Consider the following 26,100-nt stretch of genomic DNA (forward strand, 5'->3'; position numbering starts at 1 on the left):
GAAATCATATGTAAATACAGAATTTTATAAACATGTTTTTACCTGAGGAGGGTCAGTGGGAGAACTTCGAGGTGAACAGTTATTTTCATCAACTTTTATCTGTTCATACGTGCGCTTCCTCCCCTTTCTGTCTCCATCTAAATGAAAACAAACAGAGCAGTCAGGGAAATAGTATTTCAAAGAAGAGACTGAACCTTGATACACACAGAAAATACTTACACAAAGCTTGCCTAAGCTGTTCTAATACATCATTTTCATAAACAGACCTTTCTTCCCAGATAGACAGCACTCGGCCAAGGTGTTTCTTACAACTCTCATCAGACTCACTGTTACAGGGGAAAAAAGCAAGTATCAGCACTAGGTAGAAGTACAGTGCTGCTATATGATTATTTTTCACAGAAGAACCTTCACATACCTTAGCAATATCCAAGCATCAGAAGTCAAATAATCTCAGAAAATAACAAAATCACATTTTAAAGAAAGAAAAGCAAATGCCAGTTCATGGTGTCTTAGCAAGCACATAAATAAAAAAGGGCCAATGCCCAACTCTGTTTTCTTGCTCAACCCATAAATCTGCAGGTCTGTAACCCTATTATGCAAACACTGCAAATAGGTTTGTGCTGCTTCAACAGCTGTGTATCATTGTGAAAATAATCCTGTATCAAGACTCTAGCTTCCTCATGTGATGAGATTAATGGCTGCTGGGGAAAAACAAATCATGAAACACCAGCAACGAAAAATATCAAACTGTTGCAGCACATACACACAGACTGAAAGCAAGTCTCTTAGTTTCAGGAATAGCTGACAGCTTTCCAAAGCAGAACGGACTGAATGCTGATGAATTTACTATGAAACTTCATCCAACAGCATTAAGACTCTCCAAGATCAAAAGAACACTGAATAAATTAAATTAACAAGACCTCAAGTAGAGAAATAGCACACAAAGACTAGCTGGGCCAGAAGAGACCAACTGAGGACTTCTCTAAATCCCCCTCAAACACAGTATGAATAAGGACACTGCACATACAAGTTTACCGTACCTTGAAACGTGCTTAAAAGCCTCCACTATTACTGGAGCAAAGTCTTTTGTAAATTCTGGTCCTTTTCTTTTGCTGTTCTGTATGACATCATTGGCCAAGTACAGGAATGTCAGCTTCCTATTTGGTTTTGCTAATAAAAAGAATAATAAAGAAAAATTAGAAATTTTATTTCCTTTAACTAATATCTACTTATCCACATTTATACCAAATACAAACACCCACCTCCGGACCTCCCCCACTCTGAAATAAAAGATGTTTTTTTCTGTTTTCATTATTGCTTACAACCATTTCACATTTACAGCATTTTCATGTGAAAAGACTCCAGTCACCCATTGGGTTTTCTCTCTCTTCTGCTCTCTTTGTACAAATTCCTCTTCCTTCATAGTATGAAAACTTCCCTTTAGCATCATCTTTGAAAACAAACAGGAAAAACCCCAGATATTCCAAAGTGTCCTTCAGACCCCAACCATTCTCAGGTGTTTTCCTGAGTCTTATGAGATATGTCTGTTAGGTAGCCCTCATGGATTTCTTTAGCTTTCCTTTGAGCCTGCATAAATTTCTTACACTCATGAAGTCCTCTCACAAGTCACTTCACAGATCCACAGTCATTCATTCCTGAGAAGAACCTCCTCCTTTTCAGTCTGAATTTCATCAGTCTTACATACCCACTTCTCCTTGCATTTGAGCAAACTGAACAGTCAACCCCTAGTCAGTCTCCTTATTATCACTGTGATACTTTCCTCCCTCATCTCCTAATTGTTAAAATACTCACATGCTGGTAGCTGTAACATCAAGAGAACATTCAAAAACCACTTTCAGGCTCCTTGGTGTATCCCTTCTCCGAGCATCTTAAGTATTCTACCTCCTCTCCATTAATGTGCAATAGATTACAAGCTTGCAATTTACAAGTTGCTTTTGAAAATCTATTCCATGTTTTTTAAGTGTTCCTACCTGAGTGTTTTCATTTACAATCATACTTCATCTAATCTTCAGTAGTCTACAAGTCTGTAACTCTTATTGTAACACTTCTAACCTTGGTTAACACCAGAATATCATTACCACTACATAGTCTCAGTATGTACACTTTGATTTTAAAAAGAGATTTCTTTTGAAAGACAAGGTTTTTCTGCCCTCTCAACTGTAGTAAAGCCAGTCCAGGATTTCCTATAATTCATGCTTAGTCCACAATATGATTTGATTTTGTTAATTTCTATTCCAACCTCTCAAAAATGCAGAATCATCACCCTCACATACAAAGAGAAAATTCATTGTTGATATGTTTTCACTCCAGGGAAATGTTTTTGAAAATAAATTTTGCACTACGGAAAGACTCTTATGAGGAATTTCTCCTTGAAGTACTGAATTTTTCCCATCCTCTTGGACAGACATATCTAACAAGTTGAGATTTCTGGACTAAGTGGGGGGAAAAAAAACCCCTCTGCTAAACGTAAAAACACACCTATCTCTTACAGTCAAGGCAAACTAAAGAGTGGCAAAAAAAAAGAATTAGCTTGGAAGTGCTGGACACAAGGTGGATCTATTAAAAGTCTACTCCAAACACTGAAGTCACTAAAGGAAATAAATTTGTGACAAAATCTGGCTAATCTAAAATGTAGATTTTTTTAAACTTATGCTACTCAACTTCTATATTAAAACCTGACTGATGACACAACAACACATCTCCTACCTAGGTTTCAGGTAAAACAAAGTTCTGACACATAGAAAGCTTTGAATTATTCAAAGAGAGAATCTTAGAAAACACATATTGTCTCACAGGCATACCAAAAAGTAAGGAGCACTTACCAAAGATGACCCTGCACCCCTCCCCATTTCTTAAATAAGCCCAGAATTATGACTCAAAATCTAATGAAGCAGGTCACTCCCCATACTATATCCTCTGGAACTGCATGCAAGATAGGTCCTTGTCCATCCATTTTACAGGAAAAAAGTCATGTTTTAATGCTCAGTGATGTAACTAATTTGTGACAAATCTTATCTTTCCAACATAAGCCAAATCAATTGAGCTGGCAAAGACAGGAGGTGCATGCACAGTGCCATGAAGTCAGGTAGTGCTGATTCTCACAAAACCTAGACTTGATCTATTCACTGCAGTAAAGACATCCATGTACCAGGTTTGGAAAAGCCTTTGAAAACCCAGAAACTCACTTTCTGGCTTATTTCACCTAGTACTACCTTTTCAGCTTGCTGTTACAATTCAACATAGACAAAGTTGCATAAAATGAACAAAAATCCTAAACCCACTATTAAGCTAACTGTGGTTTTGGTTAAAAGTTCAATCAATACTGTACCCTTATGTTCACAAAGACAATTGTGAAATAAAATTGAATCCCTCTTGCTGTAAGAATGTGGTGCACAAAATTCCAATGCTGAAAATTATGCCTAGTCTTGAGAATGGCTTCCTTTCATTTCACAAATCTTCAAGACTTACATACTGATCTACTAGCAACCTGCCTTACCCATGAGACTAAAGTACAATGTAACCTCTGGCAACTGAAGCTGACAAATTTGAGCTGAAAAGCATTCTACTATGACTGTAAATTAACTATTGAAGTCTGAAATACAAAACTGAATTCAGGACCATATAGATCTGTTCTGGAAAAAAATTATGTTAAAAGCATCTCTCTTCACTCGTAGTGACACGAACTTTGCAGTCCAGGGCTTTGATAAATCTCAGAACAACAAAATGGATCAAATGGATTATTTTAAGTGTCCTCAACACGTGGCAAGGCTATTAGCAAAAGCATTCCTACTGTGAGAAGAAAATGAAGGGAAAAAAACATAAGAACTTAGGTTGAAGAAGGATCTGTAAGGCACATGCTGCCAGAGTGTACAGTGTTATAAGTAGCCAGCCCACAGTACCTCTGGTACCCTAACAGTACAGTGAGCTAACACAAAACTTCTAAGAAATCATCCACATTGGACTGAGTCATCTTTTCAGAAGATTTGTGCAGCGTTCGCATAACTCCTCTGCTTGTTTCAGTTAGATTTACCATTTAGCCACCAAAGTAGCTCCCTGAAGCACTGTATTCTGAAATATTTTAACATGTCAACAGTGTTGGTTGGTGTAAGACCATATTAAGCATATTATTCTGATTATAAAGCATCCATAATGACACTAAGTGGGATCTGCATCTTGCAAATGAAACTATGTCTGTCCGAAAAATGTACCTGACATGTTTAAATGCCAATGAATATCCTTCAGATATTAATGATATTTCACCTACAATTGGCATACTGAGGTATCTAAGTGGAAATTACATTTTTAAGTCTTAGTTTTTGGCAAGCCATGCTTCTTAGGAAAGCATACCTGGTACGCCTGGTTCTTTGCCAGTTCAATATAGATGCCCTGACATTATATGCTTTAGTCCATAACACTTAGAGAGCTCTTAACACGAAGACACCATTTTAGTGCAAGAAACTAGTATTTTTACCTTGAAAGGCAATAAGATGGTCATTTTCACTGAGGTTAGCTCTGGCAATCAAAGGCACCATAATCACCTATATTTGTCTTCTCCAGGTTTACCTCCTGATTTGAAATTGAGCTCTCATGAAGATTGCTAGTAACATGCCCATTAGTTTCATGCTGTTCTACACCTCTTCCCTAGAGCCAAGAGATATTTACCATCTTAGATATAACTACAGAAAAACACCCAAGCATAAGAGATTTCACTCACTTCAACTGTATAGATTGACTGAGCCATCTGAAAATGTTACATCAGGCTTTAAGGTTCTACAGCCCAGCTTTGCTACATCGACTGACCTTGAAAGAAAATACCATCTAACAAGAGGTTTTGAGATAATAAGCTTCAGTATATTAAAATCCCACAACGGTTATCAGGACTAAACAGTTTATTTAGCACACTAATGTTATGTAATATGGATTCAAATAAAGACTTGGCTCAATAGCTTTAGAATTACTTTAGTCTCCATACATGCAGGAGAGTGTCATCACTTCTAGAATCTCTAGGACACTTCCTGTCTCACAGCACGTTTCACACCTTTGCAAGAGAAGTTCACAACATCTCTGTAAACACTCGACAAGCTTTCAAGCTTTTTATTACACAACCAAACATCTTCAGGTCAAGCAGCACTGAAGCTTGAGGGCAAGATCACTGATTCTTCACACTGAGGAGAGCTAACCTGAGTTTTTATGCAAGCTGATGAAATGCAGCATTTTTTGTAACATGACTGTAAAAAGCCACTTGAGAGGCTGCCACCAGAAAGGACAATTTAAAAATAACATAATCCATAAAAGGCACACTGTACAATGAGCACTTAAAATTCATTAACCTTCTTTTAAGAAAAAGTTAAACTAAGTGTTCAACATTGCACAGTCGCCTGATTCTCCTGGTGAATTTTACCAAGGTTTGATAACTGCTGTGTTTTCTTTTCAAAGAGGGGAATGGGATTGCCCACTTGGATTGACAGTCCAAGTACTAGGACTTTGAGTTTGGAGGCCAATAACAAAGAGAACACAGCACACAGACACTTCTGGGAAAAAGGCCATCAGCATCAAATTACCAGGGGATGCAGAAAGCTGGTCACAGACCAAGGAAACCATTCCAACATAATTACTCTGCAGAAGCTTCCCCACTGCACTTGGTGTATCTTGAATTATCTGAACACATGAAACAAACCAATTTCTTTCATTGGCTCGCCTGGCTAGTACAATGCCAAGATGGATATGAATTAACGGCAACAACAGTTTCAGGACAAGAAAAAGACGCTACACTTAAGTATTCAGAATCAGAATGGTAAAAGACAGGCACGTACAGGTAAAATATGAGGTCTCGAGATACAGCACTAATACATATTTGGAGTGCACTATCCAAATATAACTATTTTCAATAGTTATACTCTTATATTGCTACTCTGTTGCTCCTAACTGTAGGTCGTTTTTTAAATCATGTGTGTAGCAAATAGGTTTCTCTAACCTGACTCAATTACTCCAATTCACCTAAAGTTTTGCCTGTTATTTGATGATCTCCAAACCTTTTGGCATAGATGAGAAAATTCACGTGGATAGGTAGGAAGGCACCCACAAGCACCTCTGTCTTAAGTATTCTTACTGGTCTCCTCAAGAACACCTACTAACCAACAAAGTCAGGAAGCCACAGTTTTCTTTCTTTTAATTAAAACAGAATCTATTTATTCTCTCACATGGGCCAATGACACTATAGCACCATTAAGTAAAATAACCTTACAATCACCAGTACAGAAAGATCCCTTCTGGTAGAAAAAGCTACACGACATAGTATAGAAAATAATTGCAAATCAGGAACTTATTTCCTGTGATCTACTTCCCATCTGCAAGGCAATATACTGCAATCAGTTTTGGCTGTAGTTGTGCTTCAAAGCAGTTGACTTGAGTATCAGAGTAATTTAAATGCAATACAACTTTCAAATCTGCTTTCAGTGTTGCTAGGCCTTCTCAATTTGCCTACTAAAATCCTCTATCTTCCAAATTTCAGCAGCTGCCACAACAGCCACTAGCTTCAGGAAAACATATTGCATCAATGCCAACAGCTATACTGAGTGAGGATCCATACACCAGCATATGTCCCAATAGCAGAAGTTGCAGACAAACAACTAAATAAGCAAAGCATAGTAGCTTCTCATACCATTGAATGACTTCAACACCACAAAACCAAAAAAAAAAAAAGGCATATTAACTGGAAGAGCAGGTAAACTGTCAGAGTCGAGCACTAAAAAATACATCCATCCCTCTGTAGCAGCCCAGATGTACTTACACAATTGTGGCTGTCTTAGAGCTGCTAACCCAGATAAGCTGTGCAGGGAAGAGTGATCAGTGTGACACGGGTGGGGTGACAGATGACAGCCAAAACAAGAGGGTAAGTGATTAAGGGAGGTGGGGGATGATCAGCATCAGTTTCTGAGGCTGACTAATCAATGAGATGCCACATCAGGTTCTGAGGAAACAGATACTTGAATCTGAAACTAGGTTTAAAGATACAACAGGACAACGTCCTGTGCAGAGCCAAGAGCTGGACTTGATGATCCTTCTGGGTCCCTTCCAACTCAGAATATTTTGTGATTATTAAAATATCATTAGGACATAAATACCTAACAAGTGACAGAGCTGGACCTGGAAAAGCCAACAGAAAATGAGATGACAGGAAAAGATTATTACAGACAACTAACTGGAGCTTAAAATAACAACTCCTATATAACAAACTTTTAGCAAGTTTGGGGTTTGTTTTTCTTTGAAAAAGAATTCATTTTAACCCAGTACCCAGCAAATTGCACACTGAGCCTCCTGAACAAGCACTTATTGTTCACCCTTGAAGGCTGATGCTTTGAATTATGGAACTGAAATTTTTCATTTCAAAACAAAACATACAAACAAGTAAAAAATCCCTACCGTTTCAGAGAATCCTGAAACCAGGCAGCAAGAGATGCATGCAAGAGAACATACCTGATTTGCAAGTAACAAAAAATAATTCTCAACAGATTCCATCTCAGAAAAGCCTATTCAAAGGTGTTCCTAGGGGTTTTCCCAGCAGCCACTTACTGACTGCAGGTTTACACAACAAATTTTTATGTATTATACCACTACTCAGTTTAAAAAAAATACCCAGTAAGTTATTCCCTTTATGGATACACAAAATTACATAGTTTAAATGGGCCCATCAGTTGCATTTTGGGAATGACTGATGTATCCACATTACAAGTTAATTAATTAGTACTACTTAACTACTTAACTACTGAAAAAGCTTATGACTACCAAGTAATTAACTATTTAACTTCAAGTGTTACATTTCACATACATCTGAAATCTAGCCAAAGCAGGATCATCTTCCTCAGTACAAACTCTTCAAGAAAACCTGTACATGAAGGTGTATGGAACCGATGATCTCTAGATATGCCAGAACATGAGACCCGACTAGTATCAATTAAGCCAAGTAAACAGAAGGGCACTAAGACTTTATGTTGTGTAAATTATGTGTGCATTTGAAAAGCTGCCTCTTCACCTCTACTCCAACTATTTTAAAAATAAAAGAATCAGAACCAAACACTTAGGAACAAAAGAGCTCAGATCCTAGCACTGGTTTTCATGAATCACTAGAGACATGTTCAGAAAGGCTCATGCAAGCTCATCTGACTCAAGTGATGTTTTACCAAAACTGAAAGCATCCAGAAAAAATGTAACATCACACTATATTGTGTTCAACCTAGTTAGTTATACCATGTTCCATAAGCCCGAAAGGGAGTAAGCTGGAAGGAAGGTCTGGAGATGAGGGTGACAATAGATATACAATGAAAGAAAATAAAATTTAGAAAGGCAAGATTCAATTTTCAGTGCCAGTACACTGCTGGCTAGCAATAGCAGCTGGCAATGCCAGTAATTTTTGTGTACCTTTTCTCCAAATAGAGGTAATTTTCCTCTCAAGTAGGAGAGGAATCATGTTCATACAGCTTGGATGGAAGGCAAGTCAGGAGCCTTAAACTTACTCTGTTTACAGCCTCATTGCTAGCATTCTGCTTTGTAGTGTTTATGCACCTCACTTCACCACAGTACACTGGTTTTTCTTCCCATCCTCCACAGGCTGTCCACTTAGATCACTACACCCACCCTGTGGAGATTAGGGACTATATTGCAATTCTGTGATGCAATTAGCAAAAAGTTAATACTGGGTGAATGCAAGCTAACATTTTTGAAACTCAGGTACTGTTATCAGAGATGAAAAACTAAAATACATCCTTTGTATATTAACTATGCCAGGTTCAAAAGTTGGACAACAGCTTCGACAAACTCAAGACAAAACCAATTATGGCAGCTATGCTCATCCAAAGCTCAAAACAGGCTTAGAAGTGGAAGTCAGACACTGAAAACTGAGAAAAAGCAAAGCATTCCTCTGACTTTTTAAGAAGATGGTTATCCTTGCCTCTCAATGCCACCTTCAGACACATAGACCATGTATCAAAGACTTCATTTCTCCAATCAGTCAAACAGCACAACAGGAAAATTAAGGTTAAAGATTAAGCATTAATATCCTGCATTATTATGTAGTAGTATTGTGCACATTAATTAAGATGAGCAACCAAAACTCTGTCCCTATTTCAATTAGTTTAAGATGCCTTTCTGGCATCATACACCACCTCAAACATTCAAGTTGTTTGATTAGAAGGCCCAGAAATGTGAAATGTTTCAGACACAGATGGGAGATCCATTAATTTGTTCCAGGAACAAGAAAGCAAGTTTGCAACTAACATATAGTGAAAATGTGTTTATTTCATAAGACGAAATACGTCAAGTAAGCCTTTCTTACGGCAATGGTAAAAAAGAATTCAACTCTTGCCTGAAAGTTCAAAAGATCACACTTCTCACAAAAAGAGTATTTAAAAAAAACCCAACACAGTAGCCATGTTACATGAAACTCAGTGGTTCCTCTTTCATAAGTCCTGTCATGGCTTAGTGCTATTTTTCCTCTCCACTTGAAAGCCTAGTCTTCTACTTTTTCCATTAAAGATCCACATAATAGCGAGGCTCCAAAGGAAGCTATTGGAAGACAGCAATATTTCCTAGAGCAAAGCACAGTTCTATCAAGTGAGTTTTAATTTCTTAAATGAATTAATTTAAGATCAAGTTATTTTCTAGTCACATCAAATAAACCTTCACATGCCATTTCTCCCTTTCGGTCCCTGAACCACTATCTATAGCTGCAAGTTCCTTCCTGTTAAAAAGAAAGCCACATAAGCATTTAAGTGTGCAGATGTACACTTAACATAGTTAAAGAAACACACATTTTTATTATTATTCTAACACTGGTAGTAGCCATCTGGCAAAAACAGGAAGTAAAAACCACTTTGAACACATTAAATTGCTCTTCCTCCAGAGTATTCCCATCCTCAGCTGCCCTACAAGAACAGTTTCTGGCATGAGTGGACAAGAAATTCAAATAGTATTACAACTAACAACCATTATCAGAGATGATGAAAGACAATACCTAAAAGGCTCCGCCTTGGAAGACCTGTAATTACCTGTATTAATAACAAAAACCCCCAAATCCCGTCCCTCCTGTTTCCCACCTTCCTCTCTCCTTTCACAAGAAAAAAAGGGAGGCAAAACACGAGGGGCAGCCTCCTCAGAGGCATCTCGCTGAGGGAGGAAGGGATAATGGGAGGGAAAAGACAGGAGAGAGGGGACTAGAGGGAAAAAGAGGGAGGAGAAGCACCTCCCAGCCCACGGTCATCAAAAAACCGAGACCAGGGGCTGAACCCTGGCCCCAGTAGCTCCACTCTCCCCAGGCGCTGGGGCCCACCCTCGCCCTCTCCCTGCCATCCACAGGCCGGGCATCCCCGCGCCGCCATCCCCCTGCTTCCGCCGCCGCACACGCCGCAGGGGGGGCCGCCACCTTCGCCTCCTCCTCCTGCCCCGGATCCGCCGCCCCCAGGGCGCCCCGGCGGGGCCCACCCGGCCCCGGCCTCACCTTTGCGCAGCTCCCGCTCCCACACGCTGACGATGAGCGCCGAGTGCTTGCGGTGGTGGATGAGCCACAGGCTCAGGGTCTGCACACTCTGCTGCGAGTTGCTCAGCTCCGACAGCTTCCGCTCCAGCGCCGCCTCCGAGAACGCCGACATCGCTGCGCTGCGCTGAGCCCCGCCACCCCGTCCCGTCCCGCGCAGGGCCTCGCTCAGTCCCCGCCCTCTCGGGCCGGCGGGGGGAGGAGCCCGCCAGGCAATTCCCGGCCCTTTACCGTCCCGCCGGCAGCGCCGCGGCGCCAAACAAAATGGCGGCGGCCCAGACCCGCGGGGAGCCCGCGCCCCGCCCCCCGCCTCACTTCCGCCGAGCCCGAGTGGGAGGGCGGGGCTGGAGGGGCCGGCCCTGGGTGGGGCGGAACGGGAAGGGACGCGATGGGATCCCGTCCCATCCTATCCCCGATGCATCCATCTGTACTGTGCCCTGGGAAACAACATGAAGACGCACATGCAAATAAGCCCCCCCCCAGGCAAACCCTCAAGGCCGATTTCTTTCACAGAGCAGGTTAAGAATCACAAGATGGTTAGGGTTGGAAGGGACCTCTGGAGATCATCCAGGCCAACCCCCCTGCCAAGGCAGGGTCACCCGGAGCAGGTGACACAGAAACGCGTCCTAGTGGATTTGGAATGTCTCCAGAGAGGGAGACTCCACAGCCTCTCCGGGCAGCCTGTTCCAATGTTCAGTCACCCTCACAGTAAAGTTCTTCCTCATATTCAAGTGGAACTTTGTGTGAATCAGTTTCTGCCCCTTACCTTTTGTCCTATTGCTTGGCACCACTGAGAAGAGCCTGACTGTATCGTCTTGACACCATCCCTTCAGATACTTACAGACATTGATGAGGTCCTCTCTCAGTTGTCTCTTTTTGATGCTGAACACGCAAAGCTCCCTCAGCCTTTCCTCATAAAGGGAGGTGCTCCAGTCCCTTAATCATCTTCATAGCCCTCCACTGGACCTGCTCCAGGAGCTCCATATCTCTTTTATCCTGGGGAGCCCAGAACTGGACACAATACTCCAGATGTGGCCTCACCAGGGCTGAGTAGAGGGGCAGGATCCTCTCCCTCAACCTGCTGGCTCTTACTGATGCACCCCAGGATACCACTGGCCACCTTGTCCCCCAGAGCACACAGCTGGCTCATGGACACCTTGTTGTCCACCAGGACCCCCAGGTCCTTCACTACAGAGCTGCTTTCCAGTAGGTCAGCCCCCAACCTGTACTGCCTGGGGTTATTCTTCCCCAGGTGCAGAACCCTGCACTTGCCTTTGCTGAATTTCAGAAGTTTCCTCTCTGCCCGCCTCTCCAGCCTGTTGAGGTCCTTCTGATGCAGTGCAGAGCATCCTAGGGTATCAGCCATTCCTCCCAGCCTTTATTTTTTAAAAATTTATAAAGTTTTCTCCCTGTTTCATGTCTGACATTCAGAGAAGGTGTGCCAGACGACTGGTTTTAGGCACTTTTCCTAATATTTGTTCTCAGTGAAACCTTCCCTTTAAACATAAATCTTTGATGAGGGCGAGGTGGGAGTGTTAGGAGGTCTTAATGTGAATTCTATTTACAAAATCATCTGTAGCATGAGTGATTTGGGGGGAACTAGAAAGGATTCTGCAAAAATGTTTTTGACAGAGAAATTTAAGTGAGAAGCTGCACAGATCCCTACAGAGTCACTTATACAGTGCCTTTTGATCATCATGAATGAAAGAACCTGTAACATACTGCTATTTTTGCTATGTACAGCAGAGGACACTCTGGCATTAAGTAGAATTGACCGGTGAAGTAAAATTAAGACAGAACTAGCTAACATAGATGCACCCATTAGAAAAGTAAATATGAATGGTACTCTAGTAGCCAACATCCAAATACCAAGTTTTGGAGGTATATATATATATATTCTGGTGTTAGCAGGAGAAACTTGTGGGCGACTATGGAAAAAGAAATATTTCTCTCACGTACAAGACTAGGCTATAAAGTAAACAGCAACAAACAGTAAAATTTGCATGTTAAAGCGACAAAAATAAAAAGGAAGAAAAGGCAGGAAATTGGTAGAGAATTTTAGTAATGTTTGTAGAAATCTGAATACCAAGAGATCTTTTATGTGTTATATACTGTATAATATACTATACAGCAAAATAGAGATTTCACTTTTCCCATAAATCTCTATAGCACATTTAAAAATTTACAGTAATGTTTACATCAGTAACCTAATTTAAAATCTATGCTTTATCAAGTAGTGAATGGAAATTTGCCATGAGACTTACTCAAAGCAAAGTGACTCTCAGAGAGGAAGTATTGCACCATGAAGGGTTCATTTGTTGCAGAGCTTGGAAAACCTCAGTATTCATTCCGAAACAATTCATACATTAGTCACCTGCCTTTAAAAAATTCACTCACACCCACAACAGTGGAGCTGCCAACAGATAGCAAGATTTCTTCCACACATTCCTGTGTTCAAACCATAAGAGCATCTTCCCTCTGATTTCCTAAGAACAAAGTTCTGTGTTGCTTCTCTTCTGTCTGGGTAGTCCACTATGTTCTCCCACTCTGGAAGAAAGGAGCCACATGAGAGTGTAAGACAATGACTGTGAATAAATTACTTGGTTGATGTTTTTGTAGAACATGGGACTGGGAAGCTCTAAGTAGTTCAAAGATGTAATTACGGTCACCAAGAGGCTGTACAGCATGCTTACTTCATGTGCAGGTTGCAGATTTTTTTTTTTCTTTACCCCTCACCCAAGGACATCCACATAAAACCTTTCATAAGAAGGGAGTTTAACCCTAGTAAAAATTGGAAGTTTTAACATCTGTTACCTTGAAGGAATCATAGGAAGTGTTTAAACTCATCTGTGTCTAAAATATCTATGCTTACAATGCATTTTGGGAAAGGTGAAAAAATATCAAACCAAAATAACACATCAGTCCACATACTTGCTTTTTTTTTTTCACTTTTTTTTCCCTTACCAAATATCTGAGCATTTATATTATTCAGTTGTAATTCAAAGAGAAAGGTTGCTTCTACTGAGATGCTACATCTTGATTTGACTGTAGCGTTCTCTCAAAAGCAACTATTCCAAGGCACAAACGTGTATGTGTGCTCTTTGTCTGCCTGAACCACTGCCACTGATTATCAGAACACTGAGCCCTGTTTTTTGGACTGTCTGCAGCAAATCTGACTGGCTTAGCTCCCAGTACTCTTGGAGACATGATCAGTGAAACTGCCTCAAGACAGGAACGTTTTGTTATCACTAAGCATTTTAAAGGTAACGGATCATGGGGGTTTAGATATTTTCTCTGAAACAGGCAAGAAAAAGCAAAATTTAAAGTGAGGTCAGCATCAAGGCAGATTGTCTCTACTGAGTATCTCTCATCTTTCAAGCAGGGCCAAAAGAATGGCATAGGTAGCAGTTTGTGTTGGTTAACAGTGCCAAGAGAGGCAAAATGGGCAAAGCCCTGGTGAAACTGGCTTGCCTGTACTCCAGTGTTCTCGTGGTTTAGTGTGAATCAGCTGCTATTGCTCTACAGAACAACACTCCGCCTGCCAAATCCAAGAGGTATAGGCTACATTAAAAATATACACCACCTGACTACTGTGTTGTTCACCGAGCCTTCTTATCTCACTGCGTGTTTTGTTGATGTGTACGTGTCTTAGTCTCAGAGTCGATTTTAACTTTAGTTGTTTCCTCCAGGGCACTCCCTCGAACAGCTGTCACCTTTAGAAGTCATTTTCTCTTGAAGCTTAGAGATGCAACTGATTGATTTATTTATCCTTAGCAATATTCTATGCTTCACTGGAAGTTTTTCAGGAACCCTTATTTTACACCACTACACAGAGCAGTAAAACAATCTATGTATATACTGGTTTACTGGTTTACTGAACATTGCTCATCAGCTATGTGGGATATGAGTTGAAAATAGCTCTTGCACCAGGAAAGACCAGATATTTCTCTGTATAAGGATGACGTTTTCTCATTTTAATCTTTCTTGTAGCTCTTTCTCAAATAGTGTCACCCAGGAGATGCAATAATATTAAAGGAAAAGTGAGATTTCTCTAGTCTTGTTTCATGTCTGAGGCTTTGTGTTAGTCATACCAATAGCTACCTGTATCTCAAAAATACAACACTGGCAGATCAGTTCTTTTTTATTTTTCCAGGTCTGGTCCATCCACTGTAACGGTTTCTGAAGTTTCGCACTTAAAAATATTTTTCCATCTGTCACAATATGCTTGTGCATCTCACAACTGAATTCTGTGTAAATGATCCTACTTCCTTATCCCAATAAGAACATGAAATTTGTAGATATGCAAAAAGAACACCTTGAAATATAGCTGAAGTCATTCTTGACTGAGTGACGGTAATTCAGCTGCAAATTCCTTCAGAAGCACTAAACGCCTGAATAACAAGAGGGCATATCCCTGACAGAAATTATAAATAAATAAATGCATGGATGAAAAAAAAATATAATAGTTGAATCATTGTGAAGTCCTGCAGACAGAGAACAAAAGAAAGCTTAAATGGAAGGAAGAAGCCCTCTGAAGTAACATACAGGAGCTGCCTACTGGAGCCAAAAACCTCCGGTTGATTAATTGTGCTTTTACATGAGTTCCTGCACTAAGCACTTCACCTTCTAATGTAATTCATTAAAGGCAGAAATTATTTGCTACTTAGGAGATTAACAAAAACCACTCTCTGAGATATGTATATATGATCCAGCAAGGCATTCCCATATATTATGGAGAAAGACATTGTACAATCTAAAAAAAATATCTCCAGCATTTCTGTGATTTCTTTGGCCCTCTGTGGAGATCTAAAGATGTTTGTAGAAAGCCTTCCTTTTTTCCTTAGTCAGGCATTCAGCCAGACAGTTATGTACATCCAGCTTCTTCATCATTACGCTATTAAGTGAAGTCATATTATGTAAACATACACTGTGATTAATGTATGGATGCAATCAAGTCCCAGTTTTCCTTAGTAGAGAGTGCTGTAACTAAGCAAGAAAGCACTCAGGGGTATGTATTACCTCAGGTGTGCAGAAAGGCATGAAACATTAGGCTGAGTAATTTTAAACATCTGAGCAATATATAAATGGATCATTAATATGTACCCTAGAGTGGATATAGCTCTTAGTCACAGCACAGAATTAATAAAACGCATTCTTGACAATAAATAATGTTATCTCTCAAGGAAAAGGAAAACACTGCAATGTGTTGACATCCTGTGTGAAGAACCTTCTTGAAATTACTGAAAATGCAAATTTAAATTTGACTTTAAATCATAGTAAATGGAATGATTCACCTTTATGACCCAGTAGAGGACACAATGTCCCAGAAGCCATTTAACTGTAGGAAGCAGACACTGTATTTTTGTTACTGTGTACTCAGATCATGGTTTTGGAGATGGTCGTTGCCAGCATACTGTGCTACACTACCACAAGCACAACCAGAGGGCTGAGGGAAGCACTTTTTTACCTTTACTCCAGACTCATTCAACCACATATGGAATAGTACACTCAGTTTTGGTCTCCCTTAGTATAGGAAAAATATTTATATGCTTGAGTAAGTCCAGCAGAAGGCCACCAAGGTGATCAGATGATTGGAACAGAGAAACCAGACGGGGAGAAAAAGGAAACTAGGCTTGCTTCACCTGGAGAAGTGAAGGCTTTGGTGCAACCTAATGGCAGCTTTTCACTTCTTACAAGGATGTAACTGAAAAAATGGAGCAATTCACGGACATGCGTGATGAGAAGCTGACAAACAATGGGGATAAACTGAAATGGAAGTTCCAACTAGATAGAATGAAAAAGATTTTTCAGCACAGGGACAGTCAGGGAGTGGAACAGAAATATTTCGCAGTCTCTATCCTTGAATATTTTCAAGACTAGACTGGATAAAATTCTTACTACCTTGTCTGACCCTGCTTTGAACAGGAGGATGATGGAGTAATGCTCAAGACTATGTCTGTATACTATGCTATTCACATTTGCAATGTATTTGTACAGTTTGGTTTGTACTTGTACAGATTCAAATACATACCACACTACAGAGCATAGCTTGCTTGGCTTGTATCAGTTGGATCCACATAGCACAGTAGGTTGTCCAGCTACACAACATTACTCTTCTATCATTTAGAGCACCTCAGGTTAACTTGAATGTCAGTGTGATCCTTCATGCAGAGGGTACTTGTCTTATGGAGTGTGCTTACCCCCAAAGTCCTACTTGAGCAGTGAGCAGGCAGAGTGGGATAGTCACAGCTGTCAGATGTATCTTCTACATATTAGCTGTCGGTTATGTTGTCAAAAACATCAGTTACTTTAGTAGCCACAGTTTTCTCAAATGGATAGGTGTCCATAGATAAAATTCATGTATATTTTCATGCATACTCAATCTTCTCACTTCCTTAAACTGAAAAGAACATTGAGAATTGCCAGAGTGCTAGGTGGCTGTTCCCAATGAATGTTTATTTGTTCGCCCCAAATCCATATTTTTGAGCCCACTTTTTGAGAAAAGAACAATAAATGAAGAGGGTTTATGAAAAAAGAAAGATTGTGCAGGCAATAGGATGTCTTAGTTTGCTCTTGCAACATCTTCAGGACCATGACTCAAGCACAGTAATTTTGCCAGTCATTGTTGATGACAAGGTCCTCTCCTGTACTTGTTCTCTGTGCCATCATTTTGCCATATCTGACTCAAAACCATGTCAGAATTGGTGATGGATAAGCAGCTGTGTGCAGGAGTAAGCTGTGAACGCAATGGAAAGTCCATGTTTCTTCAGGCATCTGTGATTTGTAATGTGGTGACCAGATGCACTGTCATGGTCTGATAGTGGTCCAAGGCCACCATATGTGTTATTGCTAAGTGACTCTCCTATCCTATCACATCTGACCACAGCTTCTGCCTAGTTCAAGGAAAACCCCTTCATTTCTATGGAAGTGGGATTCTTATTTCTCTTAGCAAATGATGAGCAGGGAACAGGAAAGTTTGGAAGGCAGATAAGGATGCTGTAGCTGAGAGTACTGTAGTAATGGTGGGAAACTGTGACTGCTCACAGGCATCGTCTGATGTTTTCCATCTTCTGGCTGTCACAAACTGTAAACTGTGTCACATACTTGCAACTTTATGTCCCCAAGAGACATAATTTCCAAATCAACACATTTGACAGATCTTTGGTCTTGTCCCAGGAAGGAGAATACAACCTTTTCCTCCAGTACCCAGTGTGGCATTTGCTTTGCTTTTGTTTTAATTTGAACTGGGCACAGTGTGAGGGATAGGAGGCTCGTGGCCTTCGCAGTACTCTAGTGTCTTTGGAGTACTGTATAGCAGAGCAGGTCATGCCAGACCTGATTCAATGGTATCTCTCATGCCTGTGAGAATAGGACTGAGTAAGCTGCTTCCATGACAAGTCCAAGGTTTCCTGCCTGAGGAGCCAGATGGTACCACCCCAGAGTTGTCCAAGTGCACATCACTATGTACAGTATGCAGACAATCAGGGATTCAGTTCTCAATGAAAAGTCCATGATTTAGCCTGACGGCACAGACACAGACATGGAAACATCTCAGTAGTGTGTTCTGCTGAGAGGCCTGTGTTCTTCATTGGAGCAGAGATTTAATGCACAAGGTTTTGTTGTCAAGGTCTATTTATTTGGGGTTATGCTATGCAGAACTTTCAAATTACCAAACCTGTATCATTCTAAATGCAATCTGATGCATTTTTCTAAGTTGCAGTGCTAATGTAGCTACTGGTATTTTTCTTGGAAACTAGGTGTCACTAGTGGTTTAGAAATAGCAGATACAATTTCATTCCTATGTGTTTATTTTTCTTGAAACTCATTTATAGCTTCTCAAACTCTCCCTATGCACCTCCAAAAGAGCATAGAGCTGCCTTCTCTGTAACTGAAGACTGAAATTAGATCCTTCTATATCCTTCTTTTCATCAAGCCAAAGAAACACGGGTCCTTTGTCCCTGTTTGTGTCTCATCTTAGTCATCCTGGTGTCTCTTTGTGAAATTTCCTCAGTTTTTTGCTTTACTCTTTGTACTGCAGAACCCAGAACCAGACTCAGTTCTCCAGGCATGGTCTTAAAAGTGCCAAGCAGAAGGCAAGAACTGCGTCCTTGACCTGGCCATGTTGCAGTAATACTGCCCAGTATGGGATGATCCTCCATGCTCACTATTCATGCCTGTTCCACTTTCAACCTCTAGGACTTGAAAGTCCTTTCCTGCAGAGCTTCTCCTCAGTCAGTGCTCTGCAGCTCCAGCAGTCCACACACAGCAGCTGCATTGCAGAGTCCCGGAACTCTGCACTTTTCTCTTTAGAGCTTCATGGTATTTCTGGCAGCCCACTGAGGCTCATCCAAAAGTCTGCCCTACCCACTAGTGCACTGACTGCCTTCCCCCACCTCCCCATCTACCCACCAGTGTGCTGTTAACTGCAGATTTGCTGAGGGTACATGCTGTCTCCTTGGCTGGGTCATTCATAGGCATTAACCAGTATTGATCCTGCTACTGGCCGCAGGTCCCTCCAGTGGGGCACACCTAGTGACTGCCTATCATTTGAACTTTGTACCACTGATGACAAACCTTGGAGCCTGCTGATCCAGCCATTGTTCAGCACCTAGTAGTCTGCTTCTCTAGTCTTATGTCTCACAGAGTTCCTAGAAAGATACTGTGGGACACTGTGTGCTGGGCCCTCATGTTCCTGGATATATTTTCCATGAACTTCCTGGAGACTGATGTTAGCCTGACTAGCTGGTAGCCTGTGGTTTCCCCCTTCTTACCAACCTTGAAGGGTTGGTAAGATTCTCTATCCTCTCATGGTAATCATAGCCAAGATTATAATCAAGTATTACATCTTCGACCACTTTTTCCTTATCCATGAGTAAGGAACCCAGCAGAAGCACCTCCAGCACTTGACCCATCCAGAAGCTGTATTAAAGAATTGCATCTAAATTCTGGAAATTTCCTGAATTCTTGCACTCTGCTATGTTGACCTTACAGTGGATACCCAACAATAACAGTACTATACAGTGCTGAAAATAAAAAATGTCATATAATACATTCTTATTTTCAAGGTGGGTTATCAAAGTTCACTTAAAAATCAAAGCATGGAAGAAATTCAAGACCAGCATAGTCCTTTCAAGTAAGGAACTTGTCATGTAATCATTATACACTAAAAATCTTCCATTAAGTTTCGTAGTATATGTATAAATCCATTTTTAAACACTTCTCAAAGAAAATGTACAGATTCAATAAAGTGTTCATAATACTGTGGTCTGCAGTATTCTTCTGTATGATCAAGGGATGGGTGCACATGAATGAGTCACGCTGTTAAGATACATATAAGCTGTTTTTCTTTGCAGAAAGAAATTCCACTGCTGTGAAAGGCCTGAAGTAAACTTCACTGTGGTCCAGGCAGAAAATGGTAGATGGAATGTCCCCCCAGGGAAGCCTTATATCAGTGATGGAAATTTAAGCAGCTCCTTACAATTTCAGCTTGCACAGAATGATGGTACTGATCATCAACAATTCAGAACTAATTTCCTGATCATTCTACCATCTCTGTTCAGGGCCAAGATAAAAAAAAAAACAAACATATTTAAATAACGTAGAAGCAATTCCTCATTGCATTGTTCTTGGTTACTGCTTGGTATTTTGAATCAGACCTATTTAGTTGTGATCAAAGTAATTCTCATTTCATGAATAAATGAATGAAATAACCCAGCTGTCTGATCTAGGAATTGCTCAAAGCATTTTAAGAAAGAAGGATGATCAGTTGTATGTCTGAATACAGTCCTCGTGGCACAGGTAGATGAGATTTCCTGCAGATAAATACATATCCTAATGAGATGAAACAACACTTTAGAGTTATATTGTTTTCAAATCACAACAATTAATCACATAACTGATTTCTCCATGTTGAGACAGATATCGGTTTGCTTGTACTCAAAAGACTGTCTTTCTAGCACCCCTTCCCACCCTGCTTATTCCAAAAAGCTTAATAAAGTTCTCTGGGCATCATCAGTATGAAATGGTGTCAGAAGAATTTGGCAGGACAGGGACGTACTGATTGCCAGAACTGCCTGTACTGCTGCTTTTATAAGGAAGGAGCTTGAGTTCTTTCAGTTCCATTGGTCTCGTGAGGTACCAGGACTATGCCAACAGACTTCATATAATATCATAAAGAAATTTGGCTCTCTCCAAGCAGTCAATGCTTGCTGTTGTATAGTGTATGATTTGTACTGAAAATGACCTGAAATCCCACCCTCCCAATGACTGAAAACTTGTGCTGTTGTTTGATATTTTTTAAATCTGAATCTTTCTATGTTCAGTGGGGCTAACCATACACCATAGACAACTGTCCTGAGTTAACTCCTGCTATACCTGTATGATAAGCACGTCATTGTAATGCAGGTATCCCTCTCGGGATTCAATGCATGGCTGCCAAGTGTACTTATTTTGATGTGTCTGTATCTGCTGTTGGCCACCATGTCATTTACTCCTTACCATTCTCCACCTGTCTTTAAGTCCCAAGGTTTAAAAGGGCCTGCTAAAAGTTCCTAAGGGTCGTCTCCCATTCAGCATGAAAAATACCACAAAATCAATCCTTCCCTCTCTACCCTCAAACTTTGACTTTATAGAGCAGAAAATATACCCGCCAAAGACCAATTTACTACTTGGACTGGGAATCACTCAGGTACTGAAACACGACTTGCAGGTCTTTTTTCATCCTAACACATAGGAATTAGATTAACAGTTGAAAAAGAGTTTATAGATTTGTGTGATCTATAGCATGGCATAGATGCATAGCAAAATGGTTTCAGGCTTAGTATAGGGTTGGTAAACCAATGAAAACCATATTTTGCCACAAATGGCTTCTGACAGAATGTGGAATGTCCTCATTGTAAGTGCAGTTTTAACCTGTTCCCAGCATGGCAAAGCCAGACTTAGGTCTCCAGGGTTTTTTCCTCCCCTTTTTTTTTAAACTCATAAATTCATGATCTGAGTTTCTTGTTTATAGCAAAGATGATTCTCATCTTTCTTATACTGTACCAATATGCCATCAGTGAGCTCAGCAGAACATACCAATGTATAGCAGTCCTACAGCAGGGTTTGGAGGTCACCTCCAGTTTGCACAGCCCGTGACTCTCTCACTGATATCACTGTGAAGTCACTGATGAGCTTAAATGCATATCCTTGCCCACCAGATTTCAGATAAAATGGAATTCAACCGATGTTGTTGGAGCTGTCCCTATACTGACGGTTATTATTCTGATCTGGATATGGACAGACACATGGTTCTGTGAACACTGCAGCGCAATGAACTGCACATTGAGGCACACTGAGAACTGCTTTGGCTTTTGCTCATGGCAGCACTTGCCAAGGGAGTAGGAGCAATTTTTTCAAATGAGCCCTTTTTGATTTGAGTGATTGTATTTTCTATTTTGTAATTACATTGTGCATAATCTAAGAAATACTTTCCAGAAGTTCAGATTACATACAACTAATAGTCACTGATTTTTTACATTTGCCTTTGGCCTTGATTACAAACTATTCTCAGTTTAAAATACAGCTTTAATATTACAGTATATATTATCACAGTAACATTGCTAACTATGTATTTCTTACAATCTGCTGTGAAAAGATCCATTCAGTTCCATATTTTCTGTTTGGACTGTAAAATTTATCTGATAGAGTACAAAAAGCCAGGAGAAACAGCAGTCAGCGTGCCACTAACTGTATTGGTGCCACAGAACAGATCTTAAATGTCAACATTGAAATTAAAAGTGACATAAAGGTAGCTGCCAATGAAAGAATTTCTTGGAAAAAAATGGACTGTGAAACAAATGAAAGAAGTTGCACAGAAGTCAGAGCTGGTATCATCTTAAAAATGAAAAGAAAGAGCAAAATGCAAGCCAGGCAAAACAAGATTATTATTTTGCAACTTAGGCTCTCAAGAGTCTCCAGAATAAATTTTCCCATTTCCATGCTTAGTTGTTTAACAAATGTTTTTTGTTCTGTTCATGTGTGTGTGGTAAATGAGAGTTTCTGATGACACATCTCAGCTAAATGCTTTGTGTGCCACCATGTGTTACCCAGGTAAAACCTCTGATTGCAGCTCCCATTTATCATTTGATAAGTTAGATGTAGCCACTGGATTTTGTTTTCATTAAGGAATGATGCATGGAAAGTTGATGTCTATAGCAAGACTGGTCGGTATTTCACTTTGTTCTGCAAATACTGGTTTATAGGTTGTCATTTTTTCCTTTTTATCAACTATTTTCCTTTCTCCATTAATAAGAAAATTGATCTTTTCTAGGTTATAAGTGCTTTTTTATACTACTGAACAAATTCAACATAGAAGAAAAAACCCATCTACTCTGTTTTCTCATAAATGAGTATAAGAAACTAACAAGGCTGAGATTAAATCATTCCCAAACTCCTATTACCCTCACCAGTAAATTTCAGACCTTATCACAGCCCTCGCAAAGCTTAGGCAGATCTCGCAGTGTGTCTTGCAATTCAACTCTGAATGCCTGTTCAGTCCAAGAGGAAAGCAGGTGCCAAAACAAAGCATTTGCCTTGGAAAAACAGAGAAGTGAGCAGCTCTCATCTAATTGTAATAAGAGAGGCCACCTCTGCTGCCTGCAGCTACCTGCATTCACAGCTTCACTAGAGTTACAGCCTTTGCAGTAATAATGTCCTCTGACATGAGCGTTTGGCCACACCTTCTAGTAGAGCTGTGCTTGCTTCCAGCCATAGCCAACCTCACTGGCATAATGACTGGGTGTCACTTCTGTGATGAGATCTCAGAGAGTCTCATAACCTTTGTGTCTTAGGAAGAGCAATGCAAAATTATGCTTTAAGAAAGGGAAAAGCTATTCTAGGGAAAAGCATTCAGAGTGAAACAATAAAAAGTAATCTTTGGACAAAATAACCCAGAAGAAACTCAAGAGCTTCCAAACAAACCTCTTCTGAAAACAGCAGATTGAAAAGAAAGTTTTTTTCTTTATTCTTTAACCAGGGCTGTAATAGTTGAAGATATGTAATAAATACAAATTCAGTTGAAAGATTAAGTTATTGACTAATCATTCTGCATGTAGATTGTTTTTAGAATATTTTAGCAGTTTCTGTGTTAAACTTCTTTACTGGCATTGCATCTTGGGGTGATGGGAGTTCCAGGAGCTAGGCTTCTGAAAGGTGAAAGTGGCTCCTAATTTAAGGGCTGTGTGATATGGCTATAAATTTACTCTTCAAAAAGCAACTACCCAGATGCACAAAACTGCAGTGAGATAGCCATACTAGCAGAGATCATGACAGATAAATAGCAAAGTTCCTTTTCTGCCATGAACACCAACTTTTAACAGACTTGGTGGCACGTGACCGCCGAAAGGACTGCAAAAATATGATAATTTTTTTAATGTTTTTGATTTGAGTGAGTGTAAATGTAAAGCTAAGCCTTTTTATTCTTTCTGCCAACCCTGGGGCAAGAAACCAGACCTTGCTTCTACCTAGCACTACAGCAGGGTCGTTGTGGTTCAGTATCAGAGGAGCAGGCCTACTGACTGGGAATCAGCAGAGCACCTCAGATTCTGCCCTGCCACTTCTAGACTTACCCTTCGCACGTGCCACAAGAGACAACTTTGCTCTTGCCAGAGGCACATTTTCTCTGGCAAGAAGATGGCCTCCTTAGACAGAGCATGTGTGAAGTTCACTTTTTTTTCACGTTTCTACTCCCCAGGAGATTCAAACGGTGCAGTTTCCTGCAGCATGGCATTTAGTTTTTGTTCCAGAGGGACCCTTCACCTCCACCACTTCTCCAACCATTTTGTTCGAAGTTATTTATTTCTTTCCCCAGCACAAGCTTCAGTGCTTAGTTCACTCTTGTCTGCATAAAGGGATTACCAGGAATTTTAATACAAAATTATTTTCTGAAGAAGAGCCTTGTGCCGCATGCCAAGAGAACAATTAAGGAATCACTGTTAGACTGCAGCCGAGTTTGATGCCATGAACATGGAGTGTGTTTGCTTTTACATGTCTGCAGAACATCATTAATCATGGTGTTTCTGGCTCCCACAGCACTGTTCTCGTGTTCCTCCTCTGACTCCTCTGAGCAATCTGTTTACTAATGACTAGATCCAGTGCAAGAGGTTTAAAGGCTGAGAGGCTGAGCTCAGGACCCCGTCAGGCCACAGGCTTTTATCATCATCTTCTCTGGGAATTCTTTTTTGACAGTGTCTGTCTCTCCTCTCCTCTGTCAACAACTGATTGAGTTATGATTTGGGCACCTCTCTTCCAACTGCAGTTAGGAATGGTCCTCTAGGGTTTTACCCTCACATCGGTACTGTTATATTTCTTTTCCACTGTGATTTTCTTTAGTTTTCTAAAAAAAAAGAAGGAACCACCCCTGTTTCCTTGCTTGGTAGCTTTTACAATTTTTTGGAAAAAAATTAAATTGCCAGAAAAACCCTCAAAAAATCTAAACTATATCAAAACTAAGAAAACAGAGAATAAAATGGAAAAAATCGGGGTGTGGAAATGTTTTCCTCTTTCTATTCTGTAGCAAAAATGAAAAAAGGAAGAAAGAAAAAAATCTGACCCCAGAAGACAATTTAAAAAATATTTTCCATTAGATCATAAAAAATAGTGATCTATAAAACTATATGTTTCAAAAATGTCTATATTTAGTGTGAAGCAATTTTAGGAACAGGTATAATCTAGTTACAAATAGAAAAGATATTTTCATTCTTAAAACAATGTGTACAAATACCATTTCAGTAGGAAAATATTTCCTGTCTGAAGTTATATCCTTGTGTTTGATAGATTTTCTCCTTGAATTTTTCTAATTCTTTTTTAAATCCAATTTTACTTTGATGCTTGCAATTAACCTATAACAATGGATCCTGGAGTTTAATTTTACTCTGTGTTAAAACTTATTTCCTTTTGAGTTGCTGATAACTTTAGTAAATCCCTCCTATTTTTTGTATTAAACACTTCCTACTCATTTTCTCTCTTTCTACTGCAACTCACAGAATTCTGTTATCACCACTCTGTCATCACTCTTCAAGGCTGGCAAATCCTGGCCTGTATGCATCTGGTACAGCACTTTTTGTCATGAAAACCGAAGTGATATTAAGCCTCTGAAACCTAAATAACTCACATTGCACAAACCACCTGGAAGACTAATTCCCACTCATTTACACTTGAGACCCTAAGTAGTTTTAAATAAGTCACTCCTGTAACAACTGCAGTCATTTAACCCCTCAGTATATGACTTCTTCTCTTAAAAAAATTACTGATGCCAATACTACTAAGGCCTGCATTTCATTCTTGAAAGTTAGCATCATTTTAGATGCTCACAGTTGCTCCTCTATTGCTACTAGTAGTACTCAAGATTGGTGTGATGTACATTACAAGATATATCTATAAGCTTGAAACCTGAAGGCATAGATTGTACACTACTGGTATATCATAACCGTCAATTTGAGAAATATATCCTGTCCTTGATCCTAAGACTTTACATACCTGAATGGATAAAAGTGTGGCACAAAGACCTTTTG

At 40.0% G+C, this 26,100-nt stretch overlaps 1 protein-coding gene across 2 annotated transcripts in view; it reads right to left on the bottom strand.

Annotated features, from left to right (window-relative positions):
* The window catches only part of RPRD1A (regulation of nuclear pre-mRNA domain containing 1A), a 43,845-nt gene extending 32,997 nt beyond the window's left edge, over window positions 1–10,848 (bottom strand). For both annotated transcript variants that reach the window (XM_018070071.3, XM_018070072.2), the window contains exons 1-4: window positions 10,514–10,848; window positions 1,041–1,170; window positions 220–326; window positions 43–137 (exon numbers count right to left, since the gene is read on the bottom strand). In XM_018070071.3, coding sequence (XP_017925560.1) covers window positions 43–137; window positions 220–326; window positions 1,041–1,170; window positions 10,514–10,664 — 483 coding nt within the window. In that variant the 5' untranslated portion in view covers window positions 10,665–10,848. The remainder of the gene's footprint in view (window positions 1–42; window positions 138–219; window positions 327–1,040; window positions 1,171–10,513) is intronic.
* Window positions 10,849–26,100: the final 15,252 nt, after the last annotated feature.

The sequence above is a fragment of the Manacus vitellinus genome, unplaced genomic scaffold, assembly GCF_001715985.3.
Source record: "Manacus vitellinus isolate BGI_N305 unplaced genomic scaffold, ASM171598v3 scaffold_17_pilon, whole genome shotgun sequence".
Classification (NCBI taxonomy): Eukaryota; Metazoa; Chordata; class Aves; order Passeriformes; family Pipridae; genus Manacus; species Manacus vitellinus.